General features: G+C 53.3%; 3 protein-coding genes across 8 annotated transcripts in view; 1 reads left to right on the forward strand and 2 right to left on the reverse strand.

Moving 5' to 3' along the window:
* Window positions 1-376: 376 nt before the first annotated feature.
* IL23R (interleukin 23 receptor) lies at window positions 377-10521 on the reverse strand. The gene is made up of 14 exons (XM_065745993.1): window positions 10437-10521; window positions 9779-10072; window positions 9576-9699; window positions 8983-9137; window positions 8746-8891; window positions 7906-8053; window positions 7229-7311; window positions 6864-7062; window positions 5963-6160; window positions 5289-5372; window positions 2992-3042; window positions 2052-2148; window positions 1568-1658; window positions 377-1172 (listed from the first exon to the last, which is right to left on the reverse strand). The coding sequence occupies exons 1-14, from the start codon at window positions 10492-10494 to the stop codon at window positions 549-551; spliced, it is 2352 nt and encodes a 783-aa protein (XP_065602065.1). The 5' UTR covers window positions 10495-10521; the 3' UTR covers window positions 377-548.
* A 2989-nt stretch (window positions 10522-13510) lies between these two features.
* On the forward strand, window positions 13511-19406 carry SLC35D1 (solute carrier family 35 member D1). Its single transcript, XM_065737214.1, has 12 exons — window positions 13511-13713; window positions 13814-13847; window positions 13935-14021; window positions 14138-14205; window positions 14313-14384; window positions 14941-15009; window positions 15388-15490; window positions 15857-15949; window positions 17161-17228; window positions 17478-17556; window positions 18136-18218; window positions 18993-19406. Exons 1-12 carry the CDS (start codon window positions 13511-13513, stop codon window positions 19099-19101), a joined length of 1068 nt encoding a protein of 355 aa, XP_065593286.1. The 3' UTR covers window positions 19102-19406.
* A 2615-nt stretch (window positions 19407-22021) lies between these two features.
* Window positions 22022-26336, reverse strand: part of MIER1 (MIER1 transcriptional regulator) — a 30176-nt gene continuing 25861 nt past the window's right edge. For all 6 annotated transcript variants that reach the window (XM_065737548.1, XM_065737530.1, XM_065737538.1 and 3 more), the window contains 4 exons: window positions 25347-25441; window positions 24749-24876; window positions 23985-24121; window positions 22022-23454 (listed from right to left, as the gene is read on the reverse strand). In XM_065737548.1, coding sequence (XP_065593620.1) covers window positions 23129-23454; window positions 23985-24121; window positions 24749-24876; window positions 25347-25441 — 686 coding nt within the window. In that variant the 3' untranslated portion in view covers window positions 22022-23128. The remainder of the gene's footprint in view (window positions 23455-23984; window positions 24122-24748; window positions 24877-25346; window positions 25442-26336) is intronic.

Below are 26336 nucleotides of genomic sequence, written 5' to 3' on the forward strand. Positions count from 1 at the left end.
ACCACCCCTGGGGAAGGGTCTCTTTCTGAAGATCACTCCTTTGGAGTTTCTTACTGCGAGCCTGGGATGTGGGTGAGCATTTTTCTTTACTTTGGTTGTCTCTTTCTGTCGTGATAATCTTTCTAACTATGCCATCTGTAAAACATCTCTGCTACAATACTCTTTGGTGTTATTCATTCTTTTTACCCTATGTGGTTGTATCCATTTTGAAGGCAATCAGCTCCAGAATTACATCTTCTTTATGTTTAACAAAAGAGTGCCTTAGACTCATAACTGAAGCGTAATGCGACCTGTAAAAATCACCTGCTTTCTATTTCAGCTCTGACAGGAACCCAAGCTTGCATTTTTGTGTTTGTAATAATATGAGGTAAAATTAAATGATGTTTTACTGGCCAAAGTGTTCCATGCATCCAAAGCTATCTGTAGTCAGTGAAGGAGGAGCTTCAGATTTGGAGTTTTGTTTTAGTTCTGATGTTTGAAATCCCAAAGTCAGAGAGGTGTCACGATCACCTCATCGCAAATTTGAGGGCTTTTGTTCATAATTTCTCTCAAAACAATCTCCCAATGCTCTGTGGAAAGCAGCTCTGAATATCCACAGATTCTCCATTCATTGCTCTTAAGCAGGAAACCATCTCATCTGGAACCAGTGTTTGTTCTTGAACTCCTTCATCGTACAGTGTTTTTTCCCACTGGTTTTCCAAAAGGGAGTTTTGTTCCTCCTGGGTGGAGCTGAACATGTGGTTCTGCCCGCTTCTGTCGTTGTTTAAAACCAGGTTGATCTTGTCCAGCAGGCACACTTGGTGCCCTGCTCCTGCAGCATCCCACAGGTAGCTGAAAGGGCTGCTGTAGTCTCTGAAGAAAATATTTGTCTCTGGTTCTGGAGCTGGTATGTAGGACTGCAGTTGGCCAATGTTGGCAGCTACGTATCCCAGTGTGTTTGCATCGGAGATCTGGGGTCTGTAGTCACTGACTTGCTCTGTGGCTGTGTTATGGGGAGGGGCTGAGCTCTGCGGGTGCTCCTCGTTCTCAGGGATTACATTACTGGGCTCTTTTTTGATGTCCACATTCTTGTACTTCATGTGCCCTGACAGCTCCTTTATTTCTGTAATTGTGGGGTCGCTGTTATCCAGGGACAGCCCACTGAAAATGCTGCTTGTGGATTCAGTCTTTTCCTAGGAAAAAAAGGATGACTGTACTAACAAACAGGCAGATTTCTCCAAGAGGAGAGATAACATGGGAGAATCACAGGGAGGAAATGGGACGACGACTTCTTGGTCTTCATCTCAGCATCCTTTCCCCCTCCCTGCTCTAGTCCTCCCCATAAAGCAGACTGCAGTGAGATGCAGAGAGCAGGCAGAGCAGCTGTGCGTGTCTCCATGCTTACATTGAGACAAGGTTTAAAGATTAAGCTCAGCTGGGCTCCTGTGCACACTGCCAGGGCACTGATTCTCTAGGTGATCTGCTAGTGCTGAATCCTCTCCATGTCCACATTTCTCACAGACACAGGATGATTTTTGATCTATGTACATGTAAGGGAAAAAAAGCTGGGACGCGGTGGTGCGATTACCTGCATGGACTTTATCACCTTGCTGTTTTCCACGTGGGGGAAATCTTCCAACAGCCATTTTGGCAAGACCAGTGCCACTGCTGCCTTAATTCTTTGCCAAAATTCAAACAGACAAAAAGTCATTTTCATTAGTCACTTCCTTGTTCATTCTGGATGATGTTGTCCCCAGGACACCCTCTAACCCCAGATCTTCTCACCCCTATTTCTTGTTCTGTCAGGAATACCCAGCAGACAGATGGGTGGCACAGAGGTGATGGTTTCCTCCCCATTTGTATGGGGATCAGCAGCGGTGGGGCTGCTAGGAAGGAGGCAATCCTATAAACACTGGTATTGAGATGCTCTGTTTGCTTTCCCAGTTATTGCACTCCCCCACCTCTGCCAGCCTCAGGGTGCAGACGTGAAGGGGAAACCAGATTGAATCCCTGCCAGGGACAGCATTCTCTCCTCATTCAAAGGTAGCAAAACCAAATTTAAAAAGTTATACCTTTTTCTGGCTGATTTCTTAAACATCAGAATTGCGAGGACCACCGATAACACGATCACACAGACACCCATTCCCAGGAAAAACCCAGTGTCCTCATCTGGAAAAAAAAGGGATAAAGGGGGAAAAAAATAATCATGCAGCTTAAAGAAGTCACTGTGTAGGCCAGTTCCTCACTTGTGAAGACTTCTGCACCCACAGTTACTCACGCTGAGCCCAATTCCTTGCATCCCTGTTGCTATCCCTATGGGTTTCCCCCCCAGTTCTGACAGCGTGGAGGAAGACCAGCGTTCATCTGAAGCTGGAGGCCACCAAGCACTGGGCTGAGAGCTGAGGGCCCTTTGCTGTGCAGGTGGGACCTTTAGGGCAAAGTAATTCTAAGAAGTGTGGTCGCTGTGTTTAACCATTTTCCACGCAGAGGTGCCTCCCAGAAATGCTTAAGTGAATTTTTCAGTTCGCATTGGTTTTGGTTTTGTTTTAAATACTGGAACATATCCTAGCAGAGCCTTTACCAGAACCACGTGCAAAGCAGAAGTGCAAGTGCAGACAGGAAAATAGATGGGAAGTATTTAAAGAAGTTTTTGGCTCAGATTGTAAGGGCAGGAGTCAGTCACTGCTACACCATGGCATATGTTACCATTATCTTTTCTTACCTCCAGTTTTGTACAGGGCACATCTTATTACGTCTCGTGAGAAAGCAAAACTGAAATTCAAGGATTATATGGGTTCTGTTCCCCCACAACAGGACAGAAGCCTTTCTCACTATGGCTTACTTTTCTGTTAGGTGAAAATCACTTTTCTGGCTCTGAGCTCTCCAAAGTATGTGGAGCTTTCATTTTCCCTTCCTTACATCACCAGATGCTGCACTCTGCTCTGCCCAGAACTTCCACTTCTGATCAGGCACTAAGTCTTGCTTACCAAGGCTGAAATACTCTCCTCTTACCATGTGAAGCCTCCTGGAAGATGATGTCCAGCATCTGCTCCTTCAAAGAAACTGCAGCAGAGAGATGGAAAAAAAAATGCCCATAATTTAATTTATAGACAGCACAGAGGGTGAAGTAGAAGCTATTGTTAATCTTCATTTTATTTGTATCATTTAGAAAAACTAATAATGGTACAACAAGAGAAGTTAAAGCCCCTTGGAGTAATCAGTAACTTCAGTTTATCTGTGTTCAGCTTCAGACAGTGCTTCTCAGAGTTCTAATTAAATGAAATATGAATTACATCATAAAATAAATGACAAGGAATCTCCCTCCCACCATCCTCCTCAGTACCTGTGACAAGAATTTAATCCTCCTGAGGAATCAGAGGCCATTTTTTGGTTAGTACAGATTACTTCCCATGGCACTGAACTTTCCACTAACACTGTTTGCCTGCCTGGTTGTGCCAAGAGGAAAGAGCTCTGAAGGCTGAGCCACAGCAAGAAGTTTGGTTTTGATAAAGCAAGCAGGAGGCTTTGGCCATACGCTGCAGTTCCCTTGTTGTTTCTTTGTCCTAGCAAATACCTGCTGCCCTTGCTGTGACAAAAAGGGATCAGTGGTGGCCACCTGGCTGCAGTGTGAGAGTGAAGAAGTCACCGTGCCCTTGGGCAGCTCCTGGCTGGAGCCATACCCCCTACCCCTAGCAATGTGGCAGGCCCACTTCCTAGAGTCATCCTTGCAGACCCAGCTTATCAGGATAGAAATTGCCAGTGCTGGAACGGGTGGGATGGAAAAACTTTCAAACAAACCTTCAGAAGTGTGAAGAACTTTACTAAATCCCTTGTCTGTATGTCTGAAAACTCCCCACTATCCTCCAGGCTGCTTGCTCCAGGAGAAACACGGTGGCTTCCAGAAGCGTTGTGCCACTCTGCAGGAGCAGGCTCAGCATGCCTGAGCAGAGGATTGGCACTGGCAAGGACACAGCCAGTGTCCTCATCTACAGTCACAGCTGATCAAGATGATGCAGAATACCCAGCACTATGTCCTGAGCTCATAGGCTGCTTGAGACCACGCAGTGATTCTTACAGGAGTTACTCATCTATGAGTTCAGACTGATTTGGATGAAAAGGAGTGAAAACCACTTGGAATTCACAGGCCTTTAATGAACAAAAGAGTGGTGGTCAATACACTGAGCTTGTCCAGGCCAGGCAAAGCCATGCAGGCATGGGGGAGAAACACCCCATCCCAGTTCTGCATGGCCTCAGCTCCATAAGGACTGGCACAAACCTGAGGGAAAAGCCTTCACTGCCTTGTAAAGCTATGTGTGTGCAGCTCTTCCTCTCCAAATGGCTCTGCCTACGTGGTACTGTACCAGAGAGGTATGTGGCAATGTCAGCCCTCGTGTCAAACTATATTTCATGTTACCGAGTTGGCACTGGGCTATGGCCTGAGCTGACCCAGCAATGCTGCAGCTGTTTTAGCAAAGCTGTAATGCAATTCAATAGCAAAATCAGGGGCAAGAAGTCATGGAGGTGGCATGGTATTTGATTTTGTAGACTTGAGACATATGTTTTTCCTAGCAAGTACTTCAATTCCCCTACACCGAGCGTGTCGTTTGGAGTGGGGGCACACTCAGCTCCACATTACAAAACAGCCCTGGATTATATGGAATTGTGGAAGAGCACTTGGGGAGGGATGGTGTAACATTGGCACATCTAACTGTGGGATTAAATCCTCGAGCAGCTCTGGGGGTGCTGGGAGGTGTCTTCTGAGCTCAGCTTTAGGGCTGTGCATGGCTCATCCTGACTTAGCAGAGGGCCAGTAGTGACCTCAGGATGTCCAGCTCCTGAGGACAGTCACAGCCTACACACACTGCTGGAGATGACGAATACGTTGACCTTACTGTCTTTTATTAATTACCCCGTGCCCTACTTAATATTAAATACCTCCCAGAACTGAGGCCTGCCTGCATCCAGCTCCAGGTGAGATGGGACTGGCTGCAGCTTGGCCAGTTGTTCTCTCCCAGAGCTGGGTTTGTTCTGTCTTTACTGTAACAACTGCCAAACAAGGAAAGCAGCAACCTCATCTATCCCAAAAAGGGAGAATGACTCCACTGGTGCATCCTGTAGAGTAAGATGCAATCCTCATGTGCACTGTTAGAGGTCTGTGCACAGCAGCAGAGAAAATCAGCTAGAAAAGGCCTTCATTCAGGTGTGCTAAAGTCTCTGGTGTGTCCTGCAGTTAGAAGATTCCCTCGCTTTTCTCTCTGCTCCATGGCAGGCTTTTACCTCTTGTTTTTAAAGCTACACACCGGGCTCACCTTGGCCAGAGCTTGGCTCGCTCACCCCGTTTGGGTACACTGCATACACCGAGATGTTGATGTGGCTTCCTGCTGCTGCATCCTCTGCAAAGAAGCAGTAGTCACCTTCAAGTTGTATTTATAAGCTGCTATTAAAGGCTGCAGATTTGCTCAAGAGCTTCTGATAGTGAAAGGACAGGAAGTGTGGGGTTTGGGTACCCCAAAGCCAATGAGCACCAGAATGAAGGTGGGAAGCCAGATGGGACAGGTCCTGAGATCTTGCTGCTGCTGGGCTCACAGGTTGCCTATTGCAGAGACTGTGAGCTCTGACCACTGCAGGGAGAGGAGATGAGCTGAAGTTACAGCCTCATTACATCAAGTTCTTTGCCTTCTCTCTTGGCTTGTATAAATGCACGTGTATTTCTGTGCCTGCACAGGCTCCAGGGATCACCCTACTTTCACTCCCTGCCATCTTACTCATCTCCTCCTTCTCTTTCTCTGCCCCTTCTCTCCTTGTGGCCTTCACCTGTGGGACCAAATGCCACTGGGTGCCCTCAGGACTTCCATCACTTCACTCTCGAATGTTCCCGTGCTCCAAAACCAAGAGGGCAGGGGCTCAATTCCAAATGAATTTCTGACTTCACAGCATCTTGACCACCTACACCCAACAGCAGAAGGACTCCTGGACGCCTTACCTTGGATGTACATGCTGGTGTCCTGGGGTGGGACTTTCTCCCAAAAGAATGCTTCCTCGTGGCCATGTGGAGCTGTACAAACCCACTCCACAATAAACCAGAGTAGGGGGGTCCTGCTGTGGCGGGGGGGCTGCCAGGCCACGAACACGGTGCTTTGGTTCTCACGCTGGACATCCACGGCCAGTGGTGGTGGGAAGGCTGCAAAGAGAGGAGGTGGCATGGGGACCTGGCAGAGCAGGGAGCCTGGAGGGCCAGGCAGAGCCCTCCCTGGGGGTTAAGGACCGAGGGGGGGAAAAGATGCTCTCAGAAGCGGTGATTTTGTATCTCCGAACACCTCCATCCATCCATCTCTCTCTGTATTTGATGTGAGCCAAACATGGCTCACAAAACACGTGCTCTGTTCCGTCATGTCTCCTCTGCCTGAAATGCTTCACCTGACTTATTGACAGGAAACGTGTGTGATTCTGATAAGGAGATTACAGGACTTTTTCCACCTTGTTTACACTGCAAAGCATCTATTTAGTCATGCTTGCTGTTTGTCCTCCATCTGAATGGGACTTTCCCCTCCCGTCGCTTTCAAAAATAGGAAAGCCGTGGGGAAAACCACAGCCTGTGGCACAGGGAACTTGAAGCAGCCCCAGAACCTTTCCCCCCCCCTCGTCTTGGCGGCTCTAGCTCACGGCTGGGTGTCTCTCTGGCTCAGGAGCTATTTCAGAGGCTAAAATAAGCCAGCAGGACAGGCTTATTTTAGCCTCCGGAGGCAAAGCGCTGAGCTGCGCACCCGGGGCACCTCCTCGGGAGGAGCTCTCCGTGGGGCTTTGCTCTCGCTTTTAAACCCACGTGTGCACCCGATAACGTTTTTCCCCGCTCCGTTCCGGAGCCGGAGCGCTCGAGGTCCCACCTTCCGGACCTCCATCCCAGCGGAGCGCGACACGGGCGGGGCTGGAAGACCCCCGGGAGTTGTATGCGGTGACGTGGAGGTCTCGCAGTCCCGGGGGCAGCAGCAGGCGGCACTCGGGACCCGACGTGTTGCAGAGGGGACGCGAAGCTCCGGCCGTCACGGCGTAGCCCAGGATGCGCACACGGACATCGCGGGGCGGCTGCGGGGGGCGAGAGGGGGAGCTGGGGATGGGGTGCCCCCGCGGGACCCCCGCCCTCTGATGCCTCGCTCGGTCGCAGGGAATGCAGCGAGCGAGGCGTTGCTTGCTACTGCCCCTTAGTGTTTGCAGCTAAAAGAGAACGAGAGCCGCCCCAGGAGGGCCTTACCTTGATCAAGACTGTCACCTCGTGGCTGCCGTTGGGAAACAGCCGGCCCAGCCGCCGCCACACGTCGGGTGCTGCCGCGGGGGCTGCGGGACATGGCCTGGATGGGTCCTGAGATGCCCACGTCGGAGCATCGCCCGCATCCCCCCCAACATCCCTTCCCCGTGACCCTGAGCCCCGGGCCCGGGCTGTGTCACACCGAGGTGATGGAGGTGCCCAGACCGGGAGTGCTGCTTTTAGGGCAAGTGCTGCCCAGGGCTCCTTGCCCTGCTGCTGCCCACCACAATATTTGAGCTGACTTCACCCAGTCCCATCCTGGTACTGACAGCCCAGCTTCAAAGGGGAAAAGCTGCCCTGTGGGTGCTGGGGGGCCAATCATAGCATTGTTTGAGTTGCGAGGGACCTTTAAAAGCAATGAACAGGGACCCACAGCTCCATAGGTGCTCAGAGCCCCATCCCAGCAGACTCCCAAGGTCAGGATCACCACCACCAATCTGAGCACCCTGTGCCATTGCCTCTTCTCCCTTAACATAAGGAAATCTCTCCCTATATCCCGTTTAAATCTCCCCACTTTTAGTTCGAAGCCATCTCCCCTCACCCCATCAACAACACATCCTCAGCTCAGCACTTCTCTGAACCAGAGAAGCCCCCGCCCCACACAGCTCCCTCCCACCACTCACCGGCCTCGGGCGTGCTGTAGGTGAGGGGCAGGCTCCATGCACTCCAGGGGCTGCCCGCAGCGCTGAGCCGGCACCGTGCCTGGAACACATAGCGGGTGGCACTCTGAAGGCGGTGTCCACGCTGCACAGTACCGTCCCACGCTGTCACCTGCGGGGCAACCAGGCAATAGGGCCACCTGAGGTGGTCATTTCTGGCACGGCTGGGGATGCTCAGCCCTCTGAGCGCACGGTGCAGCCCAGCCTGGGGGTCTGCTGCCGAGGGGAAAGCAGTGGGTGAGCAGCACGAGCAGGGTGCCCATGCCTGGCACAAAGGTTGGGCTTTTTCGGGTTTCCCTGCGTTACTTTGGAGCTCATGCAGTGGGCGTAGTGGGAATGATCTTAGAGGTCTGTTCTGACCTTCATGATTCTGTGACTCTTGGGTTCGTATGCAGTAAGGTCAGGAGAAAGACAACTACACCCATTTAACCCAGTGCACTGCAGAGCTCCGTGCCAGTGGCACAGGACCAGCCCCTCACTTTAGCAGCTCTGGTTGGGGGTCAGTGTCTGCCAGCCCCGGGGGGGGTAGGGGGGGGCTACAAAAGGACCTTGGTGCAGTTTGCCCAAGCGTAGTTGTGTCTGTGCCGATGAGGAGGGAACGGATTAAGCTGGCGTTTGCTGAGCACCCTCAGTGGCTTTTTTCCACCACGTCCTTGCAGAGCTAGATAAGCCTTACAAGTCTTACAAATATTACTTTTCGCTTAAAAAGCAGACACAACGCTGCCAGAAGGGATGCTGGGGGGACCCGGGACCCCCAACCCACGGCTCTGTAACGGGGCCTTTTGGGGCCCGGTGCCATCTCACGTGCCACTCGGCAGCACTCTCCGCCCTGTGCCGCTCCTCGCAGCGCACGTCCCGCAGCTCCGTCTGCTGCCGCCAGCGGACGGTGGTGGTGGGAGGGGACCCCGCTGTGGTCTCCGCGCTCTCGGCCAGCGGCACGGCGGGCACCACTGTGGGGAGAGCAGCAGCCGTCAGCCGGGCACGGCAGCGCCGGGCGGGCACAGCGTGGTGCAGGGCGCAGCGTGGGGGCTGTGGGTGTACCGAGCTGCTGCAGGTCGAGGTGCTGAGGGGCTGAGCGTGCCGTGCCCAGCGCGTTGCTGGCCTGCACCCACGCCAGGTACTGAGTGCTGCCGTTCAGGGCACTCAAGGGCACCGGTGAGCTCGTGGGGAACACATCCTCCTGAGCCGTCTGTGTGCTGTGGGGCAGAAAGCGGCCACGCTCAGAGCTCCGCGTGGGGCACAGTCATCTCCGGAGCTGCAGTGTTTCACTCTTCAGGTGAACTAGAAAATCATTGTGTTGGGTTCCCGGCGCTCGTGTTCGTGCCGCAGGAAGGGAGCTCCCACAGCTCACTCGGGTTGCTGGGCTCAGTGTTTGGTGGTTAATCAGAAAACCCACATGAACTGCATGAAATAGCAGGGCCCGGCTGACTATGGAAGCCCAGCAGCCTCGTGCCACGGGGGCTTGGCATCACGTGTGGCACAGCACGAGTAGGGCTAGGGCAGGACAGGGACTGCTGCAGCAATCCTTACTTCCCAGTGGCATTTGTGATTGGGTGTTTGGGTGCCATGGATGGGGATGGGGTTGCTGTGCCCTGGGTGCTGGATCCCGCTCCCCAGTGCCTGTGGGCCCCTACCTGCGCAGGTGGAGGCTGTAGCTGGTGCTCAGCAGCGTCGGCTGCCCGGCGTCCCACGTGCATGCCAGGCTCCCTGAGCTCTCAGGGATGGCACAGCTCAGGTTGGCGGGGGGGTCTGGGGGGTCTGCAGAGAGGCAGCGTCAGCGTCCCTGCCTTCAGCCCCACCGCTCCCACATCGGCCCTAACCCCGTGGCAGTACTCACAGCCGGCCCAGAGCTCCGTCCCGCAGATCACCTCTTTCCAGTAGCTGTTGGGGCAGCGGGCGAGGCAGGTGATGATGCTGAAGGGCAGGCGGAAACCACGCAGCTGCAGCTGGGCCGCGCTGCTGTTGAGACGGCGTGGGGGGCCCTCGGGGTCCGTGAGGTTGAGCAGGATGGAGAGGCTCGCCCATGGGCAGCCCAGAGCAGAGACACAGGTGATGGAGATGTTGGAGCCCATTGGCACCACAGAGCCCGGCTCGATCCACACGTGCCCCAGGCATCTGTTTTGGGCAGCACCTGCACAACGCTCACAGCTTCAGGGCAGCCCCCCGAGTGCAGGGTGAACCCCATGCCCCCAGCAAGCAGCCACTGACTCACTGCTCAGCTCAGAAACAGCTTCACCAATGTTACCTTTTGCTCTAATGCTTAAATGACTGCAGGGAAATAACGCATGGGCTGAAAGCTCTGATCCCTGAGATTACGGCAGCGCACTGACTCGCGCTATCAGATCGGGGCTCTGCAGCACTGATAAAGCTCATGCTCAAGTGACATCAGCTTGAGTTGGCTTTCCTGGAAAAGGCCCAGCTATGCCACGACGTGCTGTGCCATGCCGCGCTGTGCTATGCCGCGCTGTGCCACGCCGTGCTGAATGGCCACTTACCTCTGCCCAGGATGCAGAGCAGGATATGGAGCATGAAAGCCTCTCCGCCTCCTGCCATGGCCTGGGCTGCGGCTGCTGCCTGCGTGGGGCATGATCTGGGGAGGAGGGAAGGTGTCAGTGCTGCAGGGGCCCAGCCTGGGGTGCTGGAGGGAACTGGGGACACTGGGGAGCCAACCCCCGTGCCCAGCGTGCTAAGGAGTCCAAGATTCCATTTAAACATAAGGAAAAATAAGTTTGCCACGAAGGTGCCATTGCTTGCGAGTGGGCTGCTGTGGATCCTCCACCCCTGGAGATAGCCAAACCCACATGGCCATGGTGCCATGGGATGGGAACACCAAGCTCTCCCAACGTCCCCAACCCACCGTGCTCCAGGTGCTGCCCCTCAGGCCCAGAGGGGGCTTTCCCACCACCTCTCCAAGGACACCAGCTCGTGGCCATGTCCCCAGGCTCTCCTGAAGTTCCCTGCACTCCCTTCACCCTCCTTCCCACCTGGCTCACGTTGCCCACCCCAGTGCACCCACTGGCCCCAGGGAACCCCACTGCAGGGTAAAAAGCATCAAAAGAGCATTGTCCACCCCAAGCTTCCAAACAGCACAGTCCATCCCGACACGACCTCCCAAATGCAGCTACCACTTTTGCATTTCTCCTCCCGTTACCTCCGGGATGCATGCGCTGACCTCATTTGCTTCAAGCACAGGGAAAGCGTTCATAAGGAGCAGGCAGGCACCAAGCCGACCTGGGGAGGGGCTCCGAAGGGCTCCCAGCTGCACGCACACCTCCTGCAAGCTTGGAGCAAATTAAAAGAAACAGCACTCGTGGTCTACGAAGAGCTCTGAACAGAGCTGACAGCAGCCAGGTCGCAGCTCTGCTCCTCGGGGCATTTCTTACGCTCACGTTCTCGTTCCAATTAACAGCCCTTGTAAACTCCAAAGCCAGAAGGAACATCTCCAGATCTCTTTGATCTCATCTCCATTACAAATCCCCCAGCGCCCTGTTGCTGAACAGACGAAAAGCAAAGAGCAAAGCAGAAAGAGGCCGTCCCAGCCCTGCAGGATGGTTACCGGGGTCAGGAGCACGAGGGAGCCGAGTGGTGACAACAGGACCAGGGCCGCTGCCCCATGGCGATGGGATGGGGACCGATCACAGCCCCACTGCTGGTCACAGCGAGGAGCAGCAGCGACTGCCGGCAGCCCTGACCTAGATTGGGCGCTGAGAAAGCACAGTTTCCACTTTGAGTCAGTCCATGGGAAAACCCAGCATCCCTTAAAGCAACAGGCTCACGTGTGCTTCTTGCTCTCTTGCGGGATGATGTCTTCCTGGCAAACTCTGTGATTCTGTGACACTCGTGTCGCTTCGTGCTCTGCAGCAGGCAGCTCACACTGCATCCCCGCTGCTGCGGGGGCTGCTGAACCCCGGATTTCACCAAGGAACTGTTTTATTTTCTATGACTAAACCCCAAACCTTTCAGTGAGGCAGCCCATAGGGGTTGTGTGCACCCCTTCCTCTGCTGCTGCTTCCCAGTGCTCGGGCTGGAAAACCCTGGGGGAGCAGGGCCAGGGGTCCTGCTGTCCCACTTTGCCCCAGTTTGTCCCCACCCCGTCGGCAGAAGGGTTAACCTCAGTGACAGTGTTAACCTCTTTAAACGCTGCAACCACAGGAAATACCACACAGCTCGGCTCACCCTGCAGCTCGAGTAAAGGTTATGGGAGATGGTTTCCCTTCTTTCCCTTCTCCATACTGACAATCGCAACCTCCCTCGGGGCAGCCTGCAGTGCTGCGCTCTCCCACCCCATCCCCTCTGCCCTTCCCTCATCTCTTGCTTCATCTGCCCCTACAGCCTGAACTCCAGAGGTGGAAATAACCCTGCAGCGTTTTGCTGCTGCAGAGGGAGTCCTGATGGCACAGCACAGCACAGCATGGCTCAGCATGGCACTGCACACTTCTCCATGCTGCTGCCTCCAGCCGTACCCTGCAGCCCATTTCTCCCATGCCCCCCGCCCTCCCCATCCCCTTCCCAGCCACACGTCCCATCCCAGCAGCCCCTATCTGATGCCTTTGCTCCGGCTTCATTCCCTTCCTCCAATGCCAGATATTCCAGCATTGGTGCCGGGCATCCCCCAGGCAGAATCCCACCACCCCACCGTGGTGACGCTCCTCGACCTCTCCCATTTGGGTGACAGCATCTCGCAGCTGCTTATTTGCCCACTGTATTGGGGTGAAATCGGGGGATTTTGTTATTTTTGGTGGGCTGAGAGCCCTGCAGAGCTGATGGGAAGGAAGGGCCGGGCGGGCACTGCGCACAGGGCTGGCACGGGGCCGCGGGGCCGCGGGGACACGTGGGTGCGGTGGCACGTGGTGGTGAGGGTGGCACACGGGGACAGCGGGTCCCGCAGGCTCCGACCGCAGCTCTCCGTCCCATACACGGCCCCCGTCCCTGTGCCACTGACCTAAAATTGGCAGTGGGGCCGCCCAGGGCCAGGTGCAGGCGCCGGGAAGGAGCTGCCCACAGACAGCCGCTTTCGGGGCGGGATTTCCACGAACGAAGCAGCCAGGCCGGGGGGGGTCGGGGGGGGGGGGACGTGTACCGCGGTGGGTCGGGCACGTCCGCTGCTTTGTCTTCGCACGAAACATCACACCGTGTGCTTCGTTGCTCCGCCCTAACCTACTTTTGTTTTTATTTTCCTCCCGGGCCGCCTCGTTGCGGTTTTCCCCCCACCGGGTCCCACGGCCCCAGCAGACATGAGGGGCCCCGGGGGGAACCCCCCCCCCCCAAGGATGGGGGAAACGCATTTATTTCGTGCAGCACAAAAATCCTTCCTGCATCTCAGTGCGGAGGGAGCGGCGCGGAGAGCGCTTCCCACGCCACCCCCTCCTCGAGCAATGCCTCCCTGCCACCAGGCCACCATGCAACACCCCCGTGCAACGTCCCCCCCCGCAAAGCCCTCCACGCGCTGCAGCCCACGGCTCCCACCCTCCCAGCTCCCGCGCTTCCCGTAGGCCCCGCCCCCCGCCCCCGTAACCACGCCCCTCGCCCGTAGCCCCTCCCACCGCCCCGTAGCCCCGCCCCCGCAGCCATGTCGTCGCAGTTGGCGCGCAGACGCCCGGCGGTCGGGGCCGAGGGGGGAGCCCCCGCGGGAGCCCCCGCGCGCGGCGATGCGGAGCGGGGCATGGCGGCTCCGGGCCTGTCGCTCTGCCTCAAGCTGCTGGCCGCGGCCTTCTACGGCCTCAGCTCCTTCCTCATCGTCGTCGTCAATAAGAGCGTGCTTACTACCTACGGGTACGGCCTGCGGGACCGGGGGGTGGGGGCCCTTTCTTTCGGCCCCTTCCGGGGCTCTGCGCACCTCCCGATCCCGCTGACCTCCGCTCTCTGCCCGCAGGTTCCCGTCCTCGCTGTGCGTGGGGCTGGGCCAGGTGAGTGTGACCCCTTGCCCCCTTCCCCCTCCTCCCTTCCTTCATCCGGTGCCCCCCGTCACGTCCCGACCCCCCGCTCTCTCGCAGATGGTGGCCACGGTGGCGGTGCTGCGTGCGGGCAAAGCGCTGCGGCTCCTCAAGTTCCCCGACCTGGACCGGCAAGTCCCGCGCCGGGTGAGCTGACCCCACAGCCGTGACCCCACAGCCGTGTGCTGGACGTGTCCTATGGAAGTAGGAAACGTGGCTGCAGCGCTCTGACCCTCGGCTCGCTCCGTTTGTTCCTTTTCCAGACCTTTCCTCTACCTCTCCTGTACTTCGGGAACCAGATCACGGGGCTCTTCAGCACCAAGAAACTGAAGTAAGGGCGTGGGGTGCTGGGGGTACCCCTGGGTGCCCCTGTGGGGTAATGGCGTCAGGGATGCAGGGGCGTTTGGGATGCCTCACCGTGCTGTGCCTTCCCCACAGCCTGCCCATGTTCACCGTCCTGCGGAGGTTCTCCATCCTCTTCACCATGTTTGCCGAAGGAGTTCTGCTCAAGTGAGTTTCCTTGGGTTCTCTCTCTGCTGTCAGGGCTTGGGGTTGTGGCTCCAAACTGGGCTGGAGGAGGGTGTGAGTGGGAGCAGGAGCTTGGCGTGGTTGCATGGGGCAGCAGTGTGTTTCCAGCTCTGCTCTCCGTTCCCAGTGTGCCTTATGGGCTGGCACGTGGTGGGCTGCCAGACTCTGCCCCTGCTTGCAGCAGTGCACAGCATCCCAGTGTTTGGGAGGTGCAGGGCACGGTGTCTGTCCTGCTGCTGCCTCCTCTCAGTGCTGGGACTGGAGAAACCCAGAGCAGAGCCCACTGTGGACCCCTTGTAGGGTCACAGAGCTTCCTAAATGCATGCTTGCAACACTGCTGCCTTTCCCCCCCACCCCTTCATAAAAAAAACAACTTGTGAGTTGTTCAGTGTTGCTTGCTGCTTGCGCACCTCGTGTGCTTGCAGCTCTTTTTGGTTTTGGTTCCCCCCAGTGTGTGAGGTGAGTACAGGCTGCTCCCCGCTGCTCTCCCTCCTGTGTGTCCGTGGTTGACGAGCTGTCTCTGTTCCTGTCCTCGCAGGAAGAAGTTCTCCTGGAGCGTGCAGATGACGGTGTTCGCGATGATCATCGGCGCCTTCGTGGCTGCCAGGTGAGCTCCCCCTTCCCTCGTGAGCCTGACTCAGCCCCAGTGCAGCCAGCACTTTCAGTGTGAAGTCCTGTCCGTGTGCTCTGAGCCATTCACGGCACGAAGGAGACAGCTGGGGCTCTTCTCTTCTTGGGAGGAGCTGCCAAGCTTCTCCTGGCACACATATCGCGTGTGTCCCCGGCGCAGAGGGTGTGCGGGGACCTTTTCCCCTCCAGACGTGCTCTGCAGGAGGAAGGAATTTTTTCCAGACTCCTGTCTCAGTCCTTCCCTGCATGATTAACTTTTCCTGACAGCTCACTTCCAAACAGGAGCTGGAAGAAATCCCCCAAGCGCCGTGTGCTCGGTGTGGCCCAGAGCTCTCACTGTGTTTTCCCTCTGCAGTGCTGACTTGGCGTTCGACCTGGAAGGATATATTTTTATCCTCATTAACGATGCCTTAACAGCTGCAAACGGTGCCTACGTGAAGCAGAAGCTGGATTCCAAGGTAGGCTGCCTCTCCTCGTGCCACTTTGCCACCTCTGCTTTGCCCACAGTCCCGACCCAGTGCCACCGTGTCCCTTGTTCAGATGCTGTTGGCTCTCCTGGTCCCAAACTGCCCCGTTGGTCCTTGAAGCCTCACTGTGATGCTCTGCTTTTGGGAGAGAGAACAGGGGGCTGGTGGGCAGCACGCTGCTTCGCACAGAACCCCTCGAGCAGACCTGGATGGATCACAGAGCGCAGTGTGGCTGGTGCAGGGTGCTGATACTTGGTCTCCTGGAGCCCCATTCAGCTCCCAGCCCTCAGCAGTGACATGAATGAAGGTTTGTTCCTGCCTGGAGCCCGCTTACACACAGCTGTTTCCTATTTCCAGGAGCTGGGGAAATACGGCCTGCTCTACTACAATGCACTGTTCATGATCCTTCCCACCCTGACCATTGCCTACTTCACTGGAGATGCGCAGAAGGTACGAGTGCTGCCGTGAGGGCACAGTCTGTGGTGGCAAAGCATTGCCTGGAGGAACGTGGCCCTGTTTGTTCTCATGCACTTCTCTGCAGTTCGACCTTCTGGCACAGTGACAAATGCCCCAAATGTGAAATGGTGGAGTAGCTCCCTGTCCCCAACCTGCACGCAGTGCCACGTGGCAGCAAAGAGGGGAAACGGCCTGATAGAAAGTAGCTGCAATGCTTGGCTTAAGATCCACAGGTTTGCTGTGCTTGGCCGTTTTGGTAATGCCGGAGGAATGGGGAAGTGTGAGAGCAATAAGTGAAACCAACTATTACTTAAAACAGACAACTTCAGTATTTTTGGTCTGAGTGGGTTTCTGCAGACATCGATTCCTCCGTGTCGCTGCAGCAGAGCGCACCTTGGGTTGCTTTGGAGCAGTGCTCTTGTGTTATTCCTGCACGAATTAATATCTGACTCCACTTGGGTCAGCTTGCAGCTCCTCGTTAGGAGCTCAGTGCCACGGGGCTGAGCCTTGGTGCCAGTGGTTAGCACGGAGCACTGAGTGGGGCCGTAGCTGTGGATAAAGCTCTCCTTTATGGCCAGGGTCACTGTGCAGCCTCTGTTCAGCTGCACAGAATCTCCTCTTACTGCTTGCTTTTTTTTCCCCCCCCTGAATAAACTTCTTTTCCCCGGCTGTGCTCCTGGTGCCGGGCACACAAAGCTGTGCTGTTGGGGACCGTGCAGCCCTGCACGTGGCAGCTGGGGCATGGAGGTGCTCGGGGCTGCTGGGTGCCTGCCCTGCTGCTGCACAGGTCAGGGTGGGGATCCCCAAGGAGGTGACCCTACCTGTGCCCCCACCACACCCTGATGCTGGGGCTGCTCCTCCCTGGGTGAGGGCTGTGTGCTTCTTGAGCAGCACCAGGCTTGTGCCCACACCTCCCCATTGCTGCTGCTGCCCTCTGTGCTGCTGGAGCTGGGGGCTGTGCACATTGTAGAGCCCCCTGATGCAGAGGCTGCTGCTCCTCGCAGCTTTTGGAGCTGGGCAGGTCAGAGTGGGGCTGGGGTTAAGGAGGGATGTGCTGATGTATTACTGAGCATCCCGCAGCACTCATGTTAAATCTCTGTGTGAACTCATATCCAGTGGGATGAAGGCTCTTTGGCTGCTGTGCTCTGCAAGGTGGGGCTTGGTTCTTGTCTCACTGCTGTGTTCTGAGCCTCTGTTTCTTGCAGGCGATGGAGTACCAGGGCTGGGCAGACATGCTGTTCATCGTGCAGTTCACTCTGTCCTGTGTGATGGGGTAAGGCTGTGGGGCTGGGACCGTGTGTTGGCTGGAGGGGGGAACCTCCATTCCTCCAATAGCACATTCTGGGGGCCTGAATCATCGTGGGTTGGGAAGAGGACTCTTGAGTCCTTTCAGCAACGCTGGCCCTGTGGTAATGAGCATTGTTGCTGTGGTGGATGGGAGTGATTGTGTGCAGGTCGGGGTGAGGGCTGGGAGCTGAGCTGCAGCGTGTCCTGGGCTCTGACTGCAGCCTTCCTCCCGCAGGTTTATTTTGATGTACTCCACAGTTCTTTGCACTCAGTATAATTCTGCTCTTACAACTACAATAGTTGGCTGCATTAAGGTAAGCAGCGGTTCCGTTCTCGGGGTGAGCGTTGCGCTAATTAGCGCGGTAATTATGCTCGTCCGCGTGGGCTGGAGAAGTGCTGGGGCTGTGCCCGGCAGCACCGCCTTTCCGATGCCACGTGGCTGCCGCCCTGTGAGCACTGCTGCTGGAGGCTGAACCAGCATCAGCCCCCGGAGTGCCAGGAGGGCCCCGGGGGAGGCAGGGAGGGAGGGAGGGGTGCGGGGAGCTGAGTGCTGGGGCAGCTGGCGGTGTGCAGGGGTCACCCTGTGCTCGGGGTGTGGAGCTGCGGGCACTGGATTGGCTCTGCTCGGGCAAATACAGTGCAGAACATCCAGAAATAAGCAGGAGCTTCTGGGTCACCTCGTCCCATTCTGTGAAAATAGATGATGGGTGCTCCTGTGTGTTCTTTTCTGCTGGCTCTGCAGCACCGTGAGCCCCATGGGCACCTGGGGCTGTGCTGCTCAGCGTCAGAACGCAGGCCCCCATTGAGCTGCATCTCCCAGTGGCTCTAAACTGGCTGCCTGATCTCCGGGGTTGCCTGTGCTTGTGGGTCTCAGGCTTCTTGTTTGTTCACAGAATATTTTAATAACCTATATTGGGATGTTTTTTGGAGGAGACTATATTTTTACATGGATGAACTTCATCGGTCTAAATATCAGGTAAGGAGGCGGAGGTGTGCGGGTATTCGTGGTGCACAGGTGGAAACTGCTGTGTCACTGAGATGGGTTGAGCTTCTTGGAGGGGCATACAGGAGAGCTGGGGAGGGACTGTTTCTAAGGATGGGCAGCAACAGCATGAGGGGTAATGGTTTTAAACTGGAAGAGGGTCAATAGACAGTAGTAGGCTAGAAGTCCTTTACTGTGAGGTGGTGATGCACTGGAGCTGGCTGCCCCAAGGGCTGTGGGTGCCCCCTCGCTGGAGGTGTTCAAGGCTGGGCTGGATGGGGCTGTGGGGCTGCCCCAGGCTTCAGCTGCTGCTGCTTTCCAAGGAATAAAAACGAGGGGGAGAATAGGTGGGATGTCCATGCTGAAGGCATACAACGGAAAACCACTTCCTGCATGGGGTGGAAATGCTTCCTTTTTGTGGTGGGGTAGTGCTGCTGGTTCCTTCCCATGCTGTGCCCGTGCTCCAGCACTGACCTGGTGCCATTCTATGGCGTGCTCAAGCACACCCTAAATGCTGGCCTCAGAGCTGCATCTCTGAATCGTTTAATTAAGGCAGCAGGAAAAATAGTTTTTTCTTCACGTGGTGCAGCTTTTGGTGAAGTCTTTCTGCCCTGGGCCGTGTTTCTGCATCGGGGAGCATTCCCTTTGCCTCCCGTGCTGCAGCAGGGCGAGGGAGCATTTCCCAGAGCAGCTCAGGAGCGAAGTCCACATGGGGGAGGAAACCAGGGGTGCTGCCCCACCCTGACACGTGCTGTGGCTGTTTTGCAGTATTGCAGGAAGCCTGGTGTATTCCTACATCACCTTCACGGAGGAGCAGCTCAGCAAGCAGGCCGAGGCGGGCAGCAAGATGGACATTAAGGGCAAAAGCTCCGTGTGAGCACGGAGGGGATCTGCTGAATGCATCTGCTGCACCCATCGCTGGCGGAACACAGTGAGGAATTCGGGGGTGGGGGGGTTCTGCTGCGGAGTAATGGTGATGCTCTTTGATTTGCACAATCCAGATTGCTGCCTTGAAAAATTAGGGGAGAGGTGAATGACTGCACGCGTAAGCGTTGATCTGATTAAGTCTGATTGTCTGTGAGGGGTTCCTGGCTGCTGAATGACGCAGAGGTTCGGTTCCTGCCAGCGGTGCAAGGGATTGAGCTGCAGAGGACTCCTCAGCACCTGGAAGGCACACCGTGATGGTGTGGCTGGGTCCTGCTGTGCTGGGTGGCACCATGTGCTGCTGCAGGCTGCTGTCGTTGCCCTAACACAACAGGGTTTTAACGCACTGAGCAGCAGGGACTGACCTCTAAAGGTTGTCTTTACATAGCACTTCTTTCTAGGTCTCTCTTTCAATTCTTGGTTGTTTTTTTTAAACACATTCTTCATAGTTTTGGGGAAAAAAAAAAACAGCAACAGAACTTTAGTAGAACAATGTGAGTTTTTGTACACTTTCCTACATTTCTGGAAGAGATGTGCTCGCTGAGCCTCCTCCTGGGGCTGATGCAGTGTGCAAAACCCGTCCGTGCTGCTGGCCTGCAGTGGGCACCTGTGCTGTCCCCTGGCTGGGACAGGATGGCAGCAGCCCCACAGCAGCACCCTGCATTGCTGAAGGCTCAGGCTGTGCAGAGCTGTGCTGGCTGAGGGGTGACGAGGACGCAGTGCTGTGGCAGAGATCCCTGTCTGCCACCCGTGCTCGTAGCGTCGCTGTGCTGAGGCGTTTGCAGTCAGGATGTCCATTCTGGTGAGAGCCTTTCTTGCTTGTTGTCAAATCTGCTGGTTAGATTTCTTGTCCAAACAGTTGAAATGTTTTTTAAAAGCTTATTTTGTTTGTAAATGTGCACACTTGGGTGCCGGGTCCGGATGGTATTGCATACACTGGGAAAGCAGAGTTCCTACCACAGTATTTTCTATGCTATTAATCTACTAAAATTGTTTTCTATACAGAATCTATTTACAAAATGACCAATTGAGTGATTAAAGGGTGACCTTCTTTGAATGTATGGCAGGCTGTGTGGGTCAATAACAACAAAAAAGATTTCATGTGCCTCAGTATTTTTGTACTGGCTTCCAATAAAGCAAGTGAACATCCTTCTGCCTCGGCTGTGCTTTGTGGGGCTGTGCAGGCTTTGTCCCAGCAGGAACTGTGTCTCATTGTGCAGCAGCAAGGCACCACGCAGGAACTGGGGCTGCAGACCGTGTGCTTACAAAAATATTTTAATAAGCTTTCTCAAGAATTGCAGACAGGGAACAGGGATAAGATGGGGGGAGGGGAGGGGGGAAGTACTAACAGTGCAAAATTACTATGTGTGACAAAAGGTATAAAAACTAATTGCAAAGTCTGCGTGGCTGTGTCCTCGGTAGTGCTCTGAGCCCTTCCTTTGCCCCACGGAGCACTGCTGTGTTGGTGTGGCTCCAGCTGTGGTCTCACCGTGGCACTGGGTGGAGCCCTGACCCTGCTGCCAGCCGTGATCTGTCCTGTGCAGCTGGGAGCTGAATCCAACCCCTGCTGGGCTCCAGCTGTACTCGATGCTTTCTGAATGAAACCAGTCGCTGAACTTGTAGGATTTTAAATAGCTTTAGTAGTGCAATGACTTATCGAGTGAGAGTGGCTGCGGGTTGAAGAACGTGAACAAAGTATTGCGTAGAAAACACCAGCATGAACAAAAGGTAAATTATAATTAAATATTCTTAAAGTCTAGCTGAGCGTTACATACTTGTTGATTATGGAATGTCTCTTCTATATCACCAGAAAAAGGTAAGGAGAAAACAAAGCAACGTTCCTGAAAATATACACGGTGCTGTATTTCACACACAAGCCTGAGACAATTTACGTACTTATAAACTCACTTATAAACTTTCCTATAAATTTTTGGAAGTATTTCCAACTTGTGAACAGAAGTGTGTAACAATAACATAGAAAACAGAGGGCACTAGGAGCGAGGAGGAGCTCATCTCTGGGGGAAGGCTGCAATAGCTTTGTGTTTCCGTTAGCAAAGAGACTGCAAAACCAACAGCAACCTCTGTGGAAGCTAAGCAGGAGCCATCCCCACCCGTGTGCTTAATTCCAGGTGGGTGTCTGCTCCCTGTGCCCATGGCTGCAGTCAGAGCAGCTGGGCCAGCATGCTGTGGGAGCCTTATGTTGGCAGATCTGGTCTGCACCCAGAGATGCAGCTCCTCCCCCACTGTGCAGTCCGAGCACATGGCAGAGTATGCAGCCCTGTGCAGTGTTTTTCAAACCGTGGGTCTACACGTGTAAAGCTGACATTGTGAAAACTCATAAACTTAAAGATCATTTTAGTGGAAACAAGTGCAGGAGGAGACAAGGTTATGAATTACACAAACAAACAATTGTTCCTATTTTTAATACAGTAGGATGGATAGCTGAGGCTTAAAAACAAACAAACAAAAAAACCCAACAAAACTTGAAAAAGAAACAAACGCTGATAATTAAGGATGTTTCTGTGTCATGGATGTAACCCTACACTGACAACCTGAAGCTGGGGCTGGTGGGTGAGCATCACCCAGTGCCACGTGCAGCAACAGAGTTCCCAGCACCAGTGCTCTCTGTGCTGACTCCCTCCCCGGGCAGTGCCATGCTACATCGTGGCTGTAGAGCTGTGTAGGGCCTGTGCCACGTGTTAGATGTGGCAGTGCTGCTCCCTCTGAAACATCCATCCCCATGAAGTCCTCAGTGCTCGGCCGTGGCCGCCCATCCCCTTCTCTCCCCAGTGACATGGAGATGAAATGCTGCAACAGCTCCAATAATAATCTCACAGCTGGTCTCAGTGACCAAGGTGTGGCAAACTGCAGCTGTGAAATTTCTCCAAGCTCAAAATATAACACAAGAAAAATAAACGTATGAGGAAAGCAAGAGAACTTGTGCACAGCAAGCATCGTGCCTAACAACTCCTTTGCATCACTATTTGCCATGAAACAAGTAAGAAAAACCATGTTTTTAAAATCCAATGACTTCTAACCATTCTTGATGTTCATGATTTACTGTTTTAGAGAAGACAGCACCGTGCTGGTGCCTGATAAGTGTCCTTTTGGAGTCAATTGGTTTGGTTTGGCTTTTTTTTTTGTGTGATTTTTTTTCTTTTTCTTAGAAAAGACTTCAGCAAAATAAAACGGAGCTGACATCAGTCTCAGGATATCAATTCTCTCATAAAAGTTTACCAACTGTACAAGCTAAGAAAAGTATACAAGCTTTTGTTTTAAGAAAGGACAGTTTGATCAAGACGTTAAGTACTGTAAAAATCTTTCAAAGGCTACAAAGAAATCTGGAAAAATACAGAACGTATTTCTTTAGCCCAGATAAGAATATGGAAAGACATCATTGATGTCAACAATTTTACATAGACAAACCTGACCTGGTTTATTTACCTTTTAAAACTTCTCTATATAAAAATAGCTGTGCTCATAACTCCCAGGATTCGTGTGGGTTCCTTACCAGCAGGGCGCCGTGCTGCTCTCCAGACTGAGTCTCTGTGCCTGCTCTGCTGCGTGTCTTGGGATCGGGCATTCGTTTGAACTTCCCCTCATCTGTCAGAAACCAAAACCATCCCCCTGCTTCACCCAGGATGCTTTGTTCAGCTGCACAATGCCCAGGTAGCATGCGTACACTGATTTCCTGCAGCCTCGTCAGCTGGAAGCATTTGTACAGAAAAAGCACTGATTTGTTTCTCAAATGCTTCTGAGCGCTTCCGTGTTCTCAGAGCTGCAGCTGGTGCCTCTGAGGGACAGAGCATTCTGCTGCTGCTTTTCAGCACTGACACAACCAAAGAAGCAGAGCTGACCAGAAGCTATTAGAAAAATCTCAGCAGTGTTTTACGGAACGGGATTCTGCAAGGTAACCCATCAACCCTGAAAATTTTAAACACCCAAGATTTACTCCAAGGAATAAAATCAGCTCCTATTGTTCAGTCATCCAACGTTTCTAGTTCTTCCAGCTTCCCATGGGAATTTGCTTCTTGGAAGAACTCTGAAGAACCAGGGCTCTCTTTACCACTGCTATTAATTCTTCTTCTTTTTAGAGGTCTTTCATTTTTTTCTTCAAAATCATTTTCACTTTTTGAAGTTGAATGAGCAACTTTGGGGTCAAGGGGAAGACTTTCAGTTTCATACCCATTTGTATCCAGATCTGTGTGAGGGGTTTTCTTGCCACCAGTAGGTCCGTTGACGTGCAGTCCTTCTGGTTTTGCTTCATCCTTACTTGGTATCTCGCCCGGCCCATTAGTGGACAGCCCTGGGGTAGAGACACCACATAAGAAAAAGAAAAGAAGCAGCAGCAGCAGAATAAATGCACAGAACAATAAAGCAGAAACCCACTGAAGGGAAAAGTCAATACTGGGTTTGTGCTGTTTGCCCTTAGAAGCAACAGCAGCCAAGGCTGTGTCCCAAAAGCCACCTGCACTACAGCTGCAGGTGGATTGTCCTCACCTATGCAGATACCAGAGCTTCCAGTCTTCCAATCTGGTTCAACCTCGACTTCCTCCCTCTCTTCTTGTGACAGCTTTCACTCCAGATCCTGAAAACCTGACCCTTGCTTTTAAGGTTACTCTCCCTGATGAAAGTGATGATGCCCTGGCTCTCTTCCCACTTCTACCTCCCCTTCGCTGCCCCACACCGAACTGTGTTCCTGGGGCAAGCACTGCAGGACAGCACGGCTCCGAGGTCACCCAGTGCTTTAATCTCCTGCAGGGAACTCCTCCCCGGGGCAGCACTGACTACTTATCCCCAGTACACGAGCTCTGCCGCCCTGCTGTGGGCGCTCACCGTTCTGGTTGCTGCTGGTGGTGCTGTCCTCTCGCTCAGACTGGCTGGTGCTGCTGTTGGAGGCTGTGGGTGGAGGGGACGGAGCTCTGCTGGAGGCTGCACTCTCACTCTCATCAAGGAGGCGGTCCATGTAATCTCTAAGAAGAGAGAAAGCATGGTCAGCATGTACAAAAACTTCACTGCGTAGAGTGTGTGAGCAACAAAGAAGGAAGGGAGGCATCCCTCTCTAACAGAATAATCAGAAAATGTACTGCAATTTCACTTTGGTGGTCCAGCACACAGCTCTACAATGTTCAAAGAAACACTCATATTAATGAGCAGGAAGAACAGATAACTGTAAGGCAGCTTGGGGTATGCATAGCGAAAAAGGCCCTGTGACAGAGTACAGTTCTGGCCAAACTATATATTTCAAAAGTAGCACCTGAAATTTGTGACTAATGCCTTTGTGCAAGACATGTATTTAAAGCAAAAGGACTGATTAAAAAGATCCTCTTATTTGCAGAAATGTTATATTTGTGAAACACCGAGCCACAAAACACACTCCATGAAAGAGCTGTTCAATGCAAACTGCTGGCCTACCTCCCACCAGATGTATTTTGGGAATGACACGATACACAGTGGTATGCTTTTCTTTGGCTTTTCTCCCACTGCAGACCTGGGACTGTGGCGTCACCAGTCTGTCACTCCATCTCAGAGTCAGAGCAGTACAAAAGAGCCATTTAGATCCAGCACGTAAAAGCACACGAGAATAATGCACATCTTACGTTACGCCGGGATGAAGATTGTATTTCTTCTTTCCAAATCGCGTCTGTTGTGCAAAGAAATCATAGCGCTCTGATTTCTTCCACATGTAATAAAATGCTACGCACTCACCAACTGATCTGGTCCGTACCTAGGAAAGAAGTGCTGTGAGCATTCTGATGACTTCACGGACATTTCTGTCAGCAAGCTACCATGTGCATCAAAAGGTGGGAAATTCAAAGCCACCACTTCTGTACACAGCGTACAAAACTCGGGAAACTACTGACTCAGAATGTCAGAGGCCAAGGAGTGGAAATGCTTTTCAGTACCACTGAGGGTATTTGTCAGTGCTACAAGCAAAAGCTTCATGAGAAACGCTCAGGTCTGCTTCATCCCTCAGGGACAGCAGGCTTGGGCTCTGGGGACGCTACCCTCTGCTGCACTTTCCTGACCCAGGGGGTTACAGAGGATTCAGGGCTGACAAACCGATGTGACCGCCACTGTAGGCAAAACTAGAATAAGTAAATGATAGACTGATCTGTGGAAGAAACTGAGCACGACAATTTTACATTTCTAGGAGAGAAAGACAAAGCAAGAGCTACATTTTAAATCAGCACGTACCTTATTTGCCTGAATGACATGAAAATCCTTGCCATAGACTTTCAGCCCTTGTTCAAAGTTCCTACATTCTTCTTCTGTCCAAACAGACAACTCTTCTAAATCAAGGAAATGCAATAATGAAAACACTTAACATAAAAGCATACGGTCAGTAACAGAAAACTCAAGTGACAGAAAACACACGTAGCATTCAAGTCTATTACACCATCTGCAAACTAATGAGAACCATCTCCAGAAATCTGGCTTACCACTACAAAAAGGAAGATCCTCCCTTCCAGCTGGGAAATGCTGGATGGCTGGAGCAGCATGTTGGCAGGGCTGCCACCAACCAGCAGCCCTGCCAGCCAGGGACAGCGAGCAGGCAGTGGGAGGAAGGGCTCAGACAGCCACTGCCAGCATGGCACCCAGGACCACAGGGAGCACAGCACACAGCAGAGCATCACCTATGGACCTGGGACAGCTCCTTGGAAGAAGCTGTTGCTGTGACGAGCGCAAAGAGCAATACTAAAACAGCAAATGCTTCAGTCTCCAAAGGGAACTTCAAGACCGAGGTCTTCTTAATGGCATACCTTTTCAAAAAAAGGTGTGGATACTCATTCTCCTTTAGCTAGAACTGTGAATTATGTGATTTTATGTTTGTTCCAATAACTTTAATGATTGTAGAGCTCTAAGAACAAAGAATGGAATGCTAAAGACACGCAGTGTGGTTGCTAAAAAGTCATTTTTAAATTTTAACTCATTATTCAAGTGACAAAGTATCAATCTTAATTAACAGAAAGCTAATTTACTTGCTCTCTTTAGGGATGTACTTGCTTATACTACAGCTGCAAATGTCATTCTCTCAGAGAGCAGATGCACTGAAGGCTGCACTTGAATGAACAGTGACACGTCACTCTTGCATGCAGTCACACTGTAACAAAACACCTGGGTGTGCAGTGCCCACACAGCAGAAGCAGAGGTAATGCTGTAAGAGCAACAGCAGTGTGTGCTCAC

Source organism: Cyrtonyx montezumae, unplaced genomic scaffold (genome assembly GCF_038088225.1).
Source record: "Cyrtonyx montezumae isolate F1298 unplaced genomic scaffold, pur_monq_1.0 scaffold_1, whole genome shotgun sequence".
Lineage (NCBI taxonomy): Eukaryota > Metazoa > Chordata > Aves > Galliformes > Odontophoridae > Cyrtonyx > Cyrtonyx montezumae.